General features: G+C 45.0%; 1 protein-coding gene across 13 annotated transcripts in view; it reads right to left on the minus strand.

Moving 5' to 3' along the window:
- The window catches only part of MTMR14 (myotubularin related protein 14), a 51,172-nt gene that overhangs the window by 31,411 nt on the left and 7,414 nt on the right, over nucleotides 1-12,347 (minus strand). For 6 of the 13 annotated variants that reach the window (XR_002828010.1, XR_001347097.2, XM_006083882.3 and 3 more), the window contains 4 exons: nucleotides 7,253-7,328; nucleotides 6,899-6,959; nucleotides 5,057-5,179; nucleotides 3,938-4,011 (listed from right to left, as the gene is read on the minus strand). The exons of 1 other annotated variant lie outside the window; for it this stretch is intronic. Coding sequence is in view for 10 of the 12 variants with exons in the window: in XM_006083882.3 (XP_006083944.1) it covers nucleotides 3,938-4,011; nucleotides 5,057-5,179; nucleotides 6,899-6,959; nucleotides 7,253-7,328 (334 nt within the window). In the remaining 2 variants the exon portion in view is untranslated. Of the gene's footprint in view, nucleotides 1-3,937; nucleotides 4,012-5,056; nucleotides 5,180-6,898; nucleotides 6,960-7,252; nucleotides 7,329-9,326; nucleotides 9,528-12,347 lie in introns of those variants that run through there. 6 more of the 13 variants (XM_023749689.1, XM_023749691.1, XM_014451368.2 and 3 more) reach the window with 5 other exon arrangements.

Below are 12,347 nucleotides of genomic sequence, written 5' to 3' on the forward strand. Positions count from 1 at the left end.
CTAGCACAGCTCTGGTACAAGTGGCATTCAAATGGCAGCACATTAACATCATGCCGCTGCTGCAACAAGAGCCCACAGTGCCAGCCCCAGCTTACAGTCAGCTGCCTGACTCACGAAAGATGCGGCTTGCTCTCACCCCATAACACAGGGACATCCTTGGGCTGCTGTGGCTTCGAGCCACAAGAATGGGAGAAGGCATCTTGAGAGTAGCTTCCTGAAGTTACTCTCAGTTCCTCAAGCAGGGCCAACACAAACTTTGGAGGGCACATGGCTTTGGCCACAGGTCTGTTTGGTGAGGTCCCCAAAGGCAAAATAGTTGTTCAAATTCTGTGGAAGTGGCTACAAGCCAAAAACATTAACATGGAACTCTCCAGTTACTCTTGGGCCAAATTCCTGTCAGAGGTCACCCAGGGAAGAAAGAAAAGGCTCCTTTGGAAATGAAGGTCACATGTTTATAGACTTGGCTCTCATCCCATACACACTTTGCACTCTAATCCCCCAAACCTCACTGACTCAGAAGTCAGGAAACAAGCCCCAGCTCTAATACTCCAGCCTATTCCTGGGAACCTCACTGGGAGAAAGAAGAAATGCAAAGATCAGACAGTGGCCCTGAGCTTATGAGCCCCGGTTTAGAAGACATAATTCTCTCTCAGTGAAGGGTTTTCTCCCTACACCCGAGCTGCTCAGATCAACACTGCAGGCTCTAGAAGGAGCTCTGACTGGCCTATGATGCAGAAGAAATTTTTTGTGAGAAAAAAATAGAATTAAGATAGACTCAGTACCCAGGGCAATTTCTACCATCCATCACCGGAACAGGCTTCTGAACACACTGAGAGGCAAGAGGAATGGGACCAAAAGTGGGGTGAGAACAGCTGCACTCAAGGAGGAGACAAATTAAACTCGTGCTGGGAGTTTTCGTCCCATCTATTTCGGGCCCTGAAGGAAGTGCTCCCAGAACACTTCCCATTTTCAAGGGCCAGTCTAAGCTCAAGTTGGTTGGACAGAACTAGAATTGATACCATCACAGCTCCTGTCTGGGCTTCAAAGTCATTAGAGGGCTCAGCTGAGACTCCTCAACCTCAGCAAAGTATATTTTATGACTTGGTTTGCATAATGGTAATTTTGTTTCTTTTCCTTTTTATGAAGTGATACAGGCACGTGAAGAAATTCAAGAACGTAAGTATAGCAATTAAATGTGCTTCTCCAGCCAGCATGGCTCAGTGGTTGAGCGACGACCTATGAACCAGGAGGTCACGGTTTGATTCCCGGTCAGAGCACATGCCTGGTTGCAGGCTCGATCCCCAGTGTGGGGCGTGCAGAAGGCAGCCGATCAATGATTCTCTTTCATCACTGATGTTTCTATCTCTCTCTCTCCCCCTTCCTCTCTGAAATCAATAAAAATATATATATTTTTAAAAAGAACTTCTCCTGTCCCCTTTTCTGCATGTGCAATGGCAACTCTCCCATCCTTGGCTTTTTTTTTTTTTAAATAAATTTTTATTGTTGAATATTACGTATGTCCCTTTTGGCTTTATTTTTATTAATCCCTCTCAATACATAAACTATCAGATGTAATATACAAACATTTTTAGATGTAGTATATAAACATTGTGTAGGCACCTTTTCCCTTACATAGCTGAAATTGTACTATAGTACTACAGTGTGTATGTACTATACATACACACACTTTACAGCTTCTCTCTGGCATATCTGCATTGCCAACATCACTACCCTTATGCTTAGGGGCCATAATTAAGTAAAATAAGGGTTACTTGAACACAAGCACTGTGCTACCATGACAGTTAATCTGATAGTTGAGATGCATAAATATTGTGGATATGCTCGACAAAGAGATGATTCACATCCGGGGCAGGACAGAGAGGGATAGTGAGATTTCATCACACTACTCAGAATGGCATGCAATTTAAAACTTATGAACTGTCTATTCCTGGAATTTTCCATTTAATATTTTCAGACCGTGGCTAGCCATGGATAACCAAAACTTCAGAAAATGAAACCACAAATAAGGGGGGACTACTTTATATAATCTTGTATCCTGCTTAGCATCTTTCCATGTCAAAAAGTTAAAGCATTTTTCTATGACTATGTAATATTCCATTCTATCAATGGCTGTATCATCAATTACACATTCATTATTCTGATTAATGAAAACATTTCCCACATTTTGCTGGTATCAACAGACACTGTGATGAACATCTTTATCCCCAAGTTGGCAGGATTATGGCCTAATGAATAACTGAGTCAAAGTGAGCTAACATTTTGGGAGTCCTGTAACAAGTTGTTAAACTACCACAAAAAGAATATTGTGCTATTGTTCTGAAGTAGTGGTTCTCAAACTTCTGGCAAAACTATTTTTTGTAATTAAGTCCTACTTAGAACCTAAACATAAGCAAAGAAAGCAATGTCTGGTTCCTCAGACAATGTGGACATTTCCTGTTCTGCAGAGAACTTCAGTCTGTGAAGTCTCCCCAAAACATCTCCTGGGAGTCGCGAGCCTGGTCTGAAACCAAGCTCTACCTGACAGCTCGAGTGGACACCTGGTTGGCACACTCCTGCCCAGATGCAGCTCTGCTGCTGGCAAGCTCATGGCTTTACTGCCATGGTCTGCATTTGCCCAAAGTGCTCTTAGGGAAGAGGAGCTGCTCTGAGTCTTTCCTCCCAGGTACCCGTCATTGGCCTGGTGTTTACCAAGCTCCTGTCAGGGATGGGTCTGGCACTTTAACCTGAAATGAGCCCCATTATCTTCATTTTATGGAGGACGAAACAGATGCTCAGAAGGCCTAAGGGACTTGTTCAAGGATACACGGTGCTACAGCTGGGACTCAAGCCCAGCTCTTCATGGCACCAAATGCTACGCTGGCAGAGAAGAATGAGGAGAGACTGCGGTGGAAGCCGTTGTAAGAGTACCAGGCCATCCGGGGTCACTAATGAAGAACTTACACTGATGAAGATTCACTCTCCCTGCCAGGCACTAGATGAACTTGTAGTTCTAATGAGAAGGCCTCCTGGCTATACAGCAACCTGCTGTCACTGGTCTGGCCTTGCTATTGTCTACGTGGCTCCAAGATGAGGAGACAAGGTCCAGCACAGGACTAAAGGCAGAGGCTGGTGCTGAGAAGCAGGAGAGAGGTTTCAAGGAGAAAGAGTATACTTCCTGCTGTTTGTTGACAGTCTTACACTGCTGTTGGGGCTTCTTGGACTCCCTGGCTGAACAAACAGGTATAGCCAGCTAGCTTAACTGTTGCCAACTGGACCAATACAGCTTTAGTACCCAGTGCATAGAATACTGCCCTCGTCATAGGTCGCACACATGTCTGTGCGCCGGAGACAAATGCAGCTAGCTAGCTCTATGCACACCAAAGTGCTCTGCAACATGGTCAGGCCACCACCAACTGCGTACAACTACGTGCAACCGGGGGTATAGCAATGATATTCTCCTACTACCAGAAGAGCCTTGCAGAAAGGGTCACGTCCGCTGGGGCCAGACTACATGATTTGTTGGTGACCCTGAGTACTCACAATGTCATTTTCTACCGTGCCTGCACAGAGCACATTGATAAACATGATCTCATCTAATCTTCACAACAAAACCCTGAGTTAAGCCGTACTGAGCTCCAAATGACACCTGAGAAAGCCTCAGGCTCAGAGAGGTGAAGTAACTCGCTCAAGGTTATGGTAGTTGAGTACCCGAGCCAGAACTCAATCTCTGGGCCCCTGCAAGTGGAAAGCCTCTTCCAGGGCAGTGCCCTACCCTGAGTGTAACCGCCTATGCATGGGAGCCATGGTGTGCTATGCTGACCGACAAGATCCTCCCAGAAAGCTCTGGGACACAAAGTGAAAAGGCCTACAGACGGCCTCCGAGAGCCCCGGTCCTTGGACGCCTGTCACTTGACTAGACCCTGAAAGGACTCCCTACCTGGATACGGGATGGAGAGGAGAGTGAAGTCGGCATAGCGCTGGGCTTTGTCCACCTTCTCGGAGGATGTTACACTACAAGACAGGACATAATGTGTTATGACATCACAACACAGACACACCATTCCCCAATGAGTATTATAAGAACTTAAATGAACCTCTTGCTAAACAAACTACTCTTTAGAGTTACCGATGATTTCCTTCAGCAGTGTTTACTTTGAACAATTAAGAAATGTAGCTGCCCCTACCCTAACATATCAAGCGAGAGAGGTTACTCTCCCTCTAATACTGCAACAACCACAACCAGAACCTAAATTTGCAGAACAACCTTCCACCTAAGTCGCACAGGTGAAGACAGCACAGCCACTTTAACCTGTAAGGTGGTGTAAGATGAGAGCCAAATAACTTTGGGGGCTCTCACCTCAATACTCACTGAGGACACTCCTAAACAGGGGGAACAAACAGCATCTGAAGGGTAAAGACTTGGGACTGTCCTGACAGAGTGAGGAGGAGGGATAAGAGACATTCAGATATCTGTAGAGCTGAACTGTAACTTAACCTCAATATGCCTTCTTTTCTAGGTTAACCTCAGCAAAATTAAAAGTCAATATTATTAAAAAATTTTCAGAAAATCTACAATTTCATCACCCTCACAAGGGTTCCAATTTTTCAAGTTCTGCCTTATCACATGAAGACTTTGGTCCATATGCGAGGTAAAAATTGAATATACACTGATTTTTGTTGTTATTGTTCCACTACAAAAGAGCCTCTAATCTATTGGAGATGGTGTAGAACTTGGAGCCAAAGGAAAACCTTCAAGGGTGTCTCAGAGGAGGCAGCAGAGCACAGGTTATAGAGACTCCTGGCTCCTTCGTTACTCTCTGGACAAACTTGAGCAAGTTATTTAACCTCTTTGTGCTTCAGTTTCCTGCCTGCAAGATGGGCAACACTAGAACCTGTTGCAGGGCTGTGTGAAGGTACAATGAAAGGATGACAGAAAGCTCTTAGCACAAGGCCTGGCATGTGGTGAGCCCTCAGTAACCACTACGTACTACCACCAACCCGAAAGCCTGTGAACACATCGCTTCTGCCCATTTCACAGTGGGTGCCCTGTACTTACTTCATGCCAAACTTCACCTTCTTGTTCTCTACCATCAGGTCACAGATGTATTTGACTGACAGGTACCGAAGCAGCTTGATGTCATAGCCTCTGACCTTATCAAAAAGATGTGTGTCGGAACTTCTGAAACAAAGAGCCAGAGGGAGAAGTTGCACTGCACACACATTCAGAAAAAAACTGGGGGTTGGTGAGCTTGTTCAAAGAAATACAGATGTTATTGGCAAGAAATTGTTTCCCTTCTCCAGAAAATGGAGGGAAGGGAAGACAGGAAAACTGGTTCTAGAAAAGGTATGGAGAAGGTGACTTTCTAAGAGATTACCTCCTCTGAGATGCACTTCAAAGAAGCAATTTGCAGCCCTGAACCAGGGAAAGGCTTTTTGGCCCAGCTTGACATTAAGCCAGAAGACCCAAAATAATCTCCAAGTTCTAAAAAGCAGCAAGCCGATGGCTGATAGAGTATTTGAGCTTCCACTAAAGTTTATATCTCTCCACCTTTATGACCATTTTTAGCCATGGCTTGCTCATATCAGAACAGACTGAAATTCTTGATGGCAGATGGACTTTTTAAAGCTATCTTATCAACTGGCTGTGAGATACTAGCAAGTGAATTCCTTCTCCTTAGCAGTCCTATGAAGTCAGGAGAAAGATAGAATCTTCTTAATCCCCTTTTTGATCAGTCACACAGATTAAGGCAAAAGTAGAATGAGTAAACAGTCCCCATTAATTTTTTTTTTATGTCCACTGCTTAACTGTCCCTAGCAGACTCCTCACCAAAAAGTATATGCTGTGGAAGAAGGCCTGTCTGATCTCGGGGGAAGAGCCAAACATTCCTGAGCACAAGCCAGGCCGCTGCTCTCGGACTCACAGGCAGAACCCCAGGCACAGCGTGAGGCCTTCCAGGGACTGAGCCATGATGTGGGGCAGCTGATCTTACTAGGGTGCTCATGTGCATTCCAGAGACACTTGATACCAGTTAAAGAATTCCCATGTGGTGCAGACCATACGAAGGCCCTTTCCACAATATCATATACTGCTGTTTTCTAAGAACATTTGGAAAGAAGTACGAACAGTGTGAACCTGCCCATTTCCTGCCTTTACGGGGGCCTAAGATACTTGTTTGTCTGATTGTTTGTTTTTGATCCTCACCCGAGGATATTTTTCCATTGATTTTTAGAGAGTGGAAGAGAGAGGGAAAGACAGAGAGAAATATCGATGTGAAAGAAACACATCAATTGGTTGCCATCTGCACACACCCCAACCAGGGCCTGGGTCAGGGAGGAGCCTGGAACCAAGTTATGTGCCCTTGACTGGAATTGAACTTGGGACCTTACAGTCCACAGGCCAACGCTCTATCCACTGACCTAAACCGGCGAGGACCTAAGATACTCGTTTATACCAAGTACTCTTATGCCACCAGTCATAAAGCTATGGAGCTTCTCTCTACATCTCTCACGTGGGTACTGAAGTGCTTGCCCTGTGCCTCAGCACCAAATGTGCTGTGTGACACCTGGCCGGCAAGCTGGCCGTCACCACGCTGGCCACAACCTGGAAACTGTAGGGCTTAAAGACACACACACAGGTGCCTGGACTAGGACATTATCTCTGGGATCCTGATGTGAGCCAGGGTGAAAAGAGACTGCTCATATATTCAATAAAGTCTGCTTTGGTGTGAAGCCACATGATGGACTTCAACAACCCTATAATATGGACTTAGCAGTGGGAGGAAGGGAGCCAATCCACTCACCTGGACCAGGGATGAATGTGAATCAGTATGAAAAGGGCCACCACTGCTCAACGCCCGACCCCAACACCAGCCCAGACCCATAACAACCTGGCACTGACCGAAGAGCACAGTCCTCCTCTGTGATGTCCTCTGCATCCGCCCAGGCATCATCTGCACCCCCTGCCAGAGAGACAGTCTGTCAGCACTGAGGCGGTGGCTCCAGGGGCTCCACCCAGGGAAGTCCTGACCAGCCTGCCCCCCACCAGCTCCACCCCTACTGGTAGCCCTTGTGTCTTTTCAGCACCAGATGCCCCATATACTGGCGGTCTTCTATCCCAAACATCTCCTCGGGTGACAAAAGAAGGCCTAGTCTCTCCCCAGCTTGCTCCCACATGCCACTGTGGCTCGGGGTGGCTATTCTATGTGACTGAGCTCTTGTTCTTAAGTCACAGAGGACACAGCTTAACATTCACCTGAGAAAATATAGTTGTAGCCAGTTCGTCCATATAGCTCCCCCCATCCAGCCAGCGTGGCCGACCTGCAAATGTGCTGGGAGAGAAACAGAATTTTCAGGGTCAGATTGTTTTCTGGGTGTTTTTGTTTTTGTTTTTCCCAGCTTAACTGAAATATAACTGACATGACATTATGTAAGTTTAAGGTATACAACATGTTAATTTGATGCTCTCATATATATTGCAAAATCATTACCACCATAGTGCTAGTTAACACCTCCATCATGTCACATAATCAGCATTTCTTTTTTTCTGGTAAAAACATTTAAACTCATCTCTCGTTAGCCCTGGCCGGGTAGCTCATCCTGATACACCAAGGTTGTGGGTTCGATCCCGGTCAGTGCACGTACAAGAATCAACTAATGAATGCATAAATAAATGGGACAAATTGTTTCTCTCTAAAAAAAATCATCTCTCTGCAATTTTCAAGTATAACCATAATCACCATGCTATATGTTAGATCCACACAGAACTTCTTTGTCTTATAACTGGAGGTTAGTACACTTTGATCAACAGTCAGTTTTCTGAAGTATGCAGTTAAAATAACACTTGGACTCCTCTGATTCTTCCAGCAAAATGGGTGCAGGAGCACTCATTGAAACCTTATCAGCATCAAGGCCACAGCAGTCAATTGGAAAGAGGCCTATATTTAATCTACAGCTTCTGTCAAGGGGGTATCTCCCCAGACGAGTGGCACCAGAATGTTACTACTGTGATAGATTTAGAGGTTGTCACACGTGTACTTGGGTAAGATTTGGTGGTTACACCATCTGTTCACTGTTTTCATGAGCCCATGAGGTCGATGGGGCAGACATTGTTGCTGCTTCATAGGCACAGGCAGGTGAAGTAATGCGTAAGGTCACACAATGAGATCTGATCTAGACCCACCTACCTCCAAAGCCTATGGGCTTATGATTACCTGGAACTGTTTAGTGCTGGGTGGGCAACCTTTGAAGCAGGAGGGCCAATTAAGGGAGAAATACTTGGGGGCTTTTTTTAATTAAATATATTATTTCTTTTCTCTTCTCAGTATTAAGGAAATGTAGCTACAGATGTGCTTACATATTCTTTTACTCTTTTCCTCATCACTGAAGGAGTATTTTGAGAGCTAGAATTCTAGAAACCACCAACCGGCATGAACTTCAATGCATCTAATTTTAAGGTTTCATCTTTAATTAAATTGTGTTCCAGGAGATCTAGTAGGGTTGGGGAATGGGAGGAGATACCTGGGGCTGGGGAAGCAAGCCAGCCCAGAGTTTAGCCAAAGACTGGAGGTGGCAGTCAGGGTGGCTGGGTGATTACACTAGAGAACGGAAGCTGCAAGGTGACACAGAGAGAGGGTGAAGCCATTTCTCAATGTAAAGTGGGTCTCAGGAAGACCACAAAACAATGCCTCACCTTCTCTACCTGTAAGCTAATGGGAGGAAACAGCTGTGCACCTACAGGAAAGGGGTGTAAGTGGGAACTTCTTGCTTTCTGAGGTAGTGGCAGCCTGGGGAAGGGGGAGGTAATAGAAGAGCAACCTGGATTTAACCTGGGGCTGGGTGGGGTGCTCTTCAATGCTGGGGGCAAGAACGGATTTGTGGGAAGGTTGTCTCAAGTCTAAGGGCTTGGGCTGGGATTCCTGCTGGCCTACGCAGGATGAACTCTGACAGAGGATGCTTAACTTTTTCTAGATCCAAAAGCATTTTGAAAATCTGATGAAAATAGACTTTCTCCAGAAAAAAAATGGACACACCAGTTTACCTACATTTTAGGGGTTTCTGGACTCTCCTCCCAAGTGCATCCACGGACCCATCTCCAGCCCTTGTTAAGAGCCCCTGTGCTAAGGCGCCAGCCAAAAATTAAGAGCAGCAAAGTAGAGAGCGGTAGCAGGAAGCGTCAAACACCCTGAAGGTTAAGGGGGCATGTGGCTGTTTGAGTTCCACTGGCATGTGTTATCATGCCCACCCTCTCCCATCATCTAAGCTGCTGGCACCAAATCTCACTCTCCTTTGTCATTTTTCTATTAAATATTTTCAGAGCGGGCGCATACCCTCCTTTGGTGGTTGAGCTCTGAGACCGTTTCTTGAATTGTTGACGGTTCAGATACCTCTTTCTGCTCCAGTTCTCCCATATCCCTTTGATTTGTCCTTGTCTTTTGGTAACTGAGGCAGTCAGAGGACTAGCCAGATAGAAAAGAGCAGGTAAGTTGGCCAACTCGCCAAGTGGAGCACCAACCTCCACAGGCAGGTCCTGGCCTAGTGCCTGGGGAACGCTGTACACCACTGCAGAATTTAATTCCTGATCGCTGTCTCTTAAAAAATCAATAAAACATATTTTTTTAAAAAAGTAGTAGTATAAATGGTAGTTACAGAATAGTCATGGGGATGCAAAGTATAGCATAGAGAACATAGTCAATAATATTGTAATAACTATGTATGATATCAGATGGGTACTAGACTTATCAGGGTGATCACTTTGTAAGTTATATAAATGTCTAATTACTGGGTTGTACACCTGGAACTAATATAATATTATACATCAAGTATAATTAAAAAATAAAAACTTTTTAAACACACACAAAAGGTAAAAAATTCCAGTTATAAAATAAACAAGACACGGGGATATAATGTACAATATGGTACTAGAGTTAATAACACTGTACTGCATATTTGAGAGTGGTTAAGAGCATAGATTTTTTAAAAAATATATTTTTATTGACTTCAGAGAGGAAAGAAGAGGTAGAGAGAGACAGAAACATCAATGATGAGAAAGAATCATTGATTGGCTACCTCCTGCACACCCCTACTGGGGATCGAGCCAGCAACCAGGGCATGTGCCCTGACGGGGAATCCAACTGTTCATAGGTCAAAGCTCAACCACTGACCCACACTGGCCGCAAGAGCATAGGTCTTAAAAATTCTCATCACAAGAACAAAATATTGTTAACTATGTGTGGTGAGTTAGCTAGACTTATTGTGATTATTCTGCAATATATATAAATATTGAGTCATTATGTTGCACACCTGAAACTAATAGAATGTTATGTGTCAATCATGCCTTACTTAAAAATAATAAAATAGCCCTAGCCAATTTGGCTTAATGGATAGAGCATTGGCCTGCAGACTGAAGGGTCCTGGGTTCAATTCCGGTCAAGGGCATGTACCCTGGTTGCAGGCTCAATCCTGGCACTGGTCGGGGTGCGTGCGGAAAGCAACCAAATCAATGTGTTTCTCTCACATAGATGTTTCTATATCTCTCTCTCGTTCCCTTCTACTCTCTCTAAAAATCAATGGAGCACTAGCTGGTTTGGCTCAGTGGACAGAGTACTGGCCTGCGACAGAAGAGTCCCAGGTTCGATTGTAGTCAAGGGCACATGCCCGGGTTGCGGGCTCGATCCCCAGTAGGGGGCATACAAGAGACAGCCAATCAATGAATCTCTTATCATTGATGTTTCTATCTCTCTCTCCCTCTCCTTCTTCTCTGAAATCTATACATATATATGAAAATCAATGGAAAAATATCCTCGGGTGAGGATTAACAGAAATAAAAATCAGAAATAAAATAAATTAAATTAAACATTTAGTTCCACAGTTGCACTAGCCACACTGAACTGAGCTTTGAAGGAAGCAGGAAGCAAGCACTTAACATACTCCCCTTCCCCAACGTGGTAGAGGTAGCTGCCCCTGAAGTACTGCTGGCAATAAAGACTGCCACCACCGCCCTCGTAACCGAGCACCTGGTGAGTGCCACACTTCTCTGAGGACCACATCCCCATTTCACAACAGAAGACATTCATGTGCTTTTCCCAATCTCTCTCTCAATTGCTTGTTCACTTATCCTCCTTCCCCACTCACTGAGCTCCATGAGGACAAGGACTGTCTTACTCCTCTGTCTGCCTAGAAACTAGCACAGGGCCCACTACTGTTACATCCAAGAGCAGCATCTTCCTGTTGAGCCTGTATGTACAAGCCGGAGGGCACTTTGCCAGGTGCTGGGAAGACAAGAACACTGCCCTCAGAGGGATTACAGCAGAGCGAGGGAAATGACAGACATTCAAACACACAACTAGAATAAAACATATGTAAGCTGGTATTAAGCGAACACCGACTGAGTCAGGGGAAGCTACGGGGCATAAAATGGTATCACACTGCATAGAAAGAAGGTGCAAAGGAAGAGAGCAGGATTAATGGAAAAGCCCTCATAAAGATTTAAGAATGCCAAAGCCTCCTCAATAATCCCTCCAACTCATCTCCCTCCCTCTGAAATCAGTTGGCTTAGGCTCTTTTCTCACAGACCTGTTTAGTTTGTTAAGCACTACAATCTGTTATCCAGCAACCCCACTAGACTAAGCTGTTCAGGGTGGCATTTCCCAAATGCATTCAGGAAAGTTCCTTACTCATGGTCTGCAGACAAATGAGAAATACCAGACCTGACAAAGCTACACAGGCCTCTCTGCCACGAGACTTCTCAGAGCCTTTACTGTGTCAATGTTTGCATATCAACATACCTTATGAATCTGGAGCTGGGGGGTCAGGCCAAACCTAGTATGCAATATTGCTCATTCTTGTTGGACAGGGAATACTTTTCAAAAATATATATATATTTTTTTAATATATCTTATTGATTTCTTACAGAGAGGAAGGGAGAGGGATAGAGAGTTAGAAACATCGATGAGAGAGAAACATCGATCAGCTGCCTCCTGCACATTCCCTACTGGGTATGTGCCCACAACCAAGGTACATGCCCTTGACCAGAATCGAACCTGGGACCCTTGAGTCCGTAGGCCATCGCTCTATCCACTGAGCCAAACCGTTAGGGCTCAAAAATATATTCTTTTTTTAAAAAATATATTTTATTGATTTTTTACAGAGAGGAGAGGGATAGAGAGTTAGAAACATCGATGAGAGAGAAACATCGATCAGCTGCCTCCTGCACACCCCCCACTGGGGATGTGCCTGCAACCAAGGTACATGCCCTTGACTGGAATCGAACCTGGGACCCCCCCCCAGTCTGCAGGCCGACGCTCTATCCACTGAGCCAAACCGGTCAGGCTCAAAAATATATCTTAAGA

This window comes from Myotis lucifugus, unplaced genomic scaffold, assembly GCF_000147115.1.
Source record: "Myotis lucifugus unplaced genomic scaffold, Myoluc2.0 scaffold_8, whole genome shotgun sequence".
NCBI classification, from domain to species: domain Eukaryota; kingdom Metazoa; phylum Chordata; class Mammalia; order Chiroptera; family Vespertilionidae; genus Myotis; species Myotis lucifugus.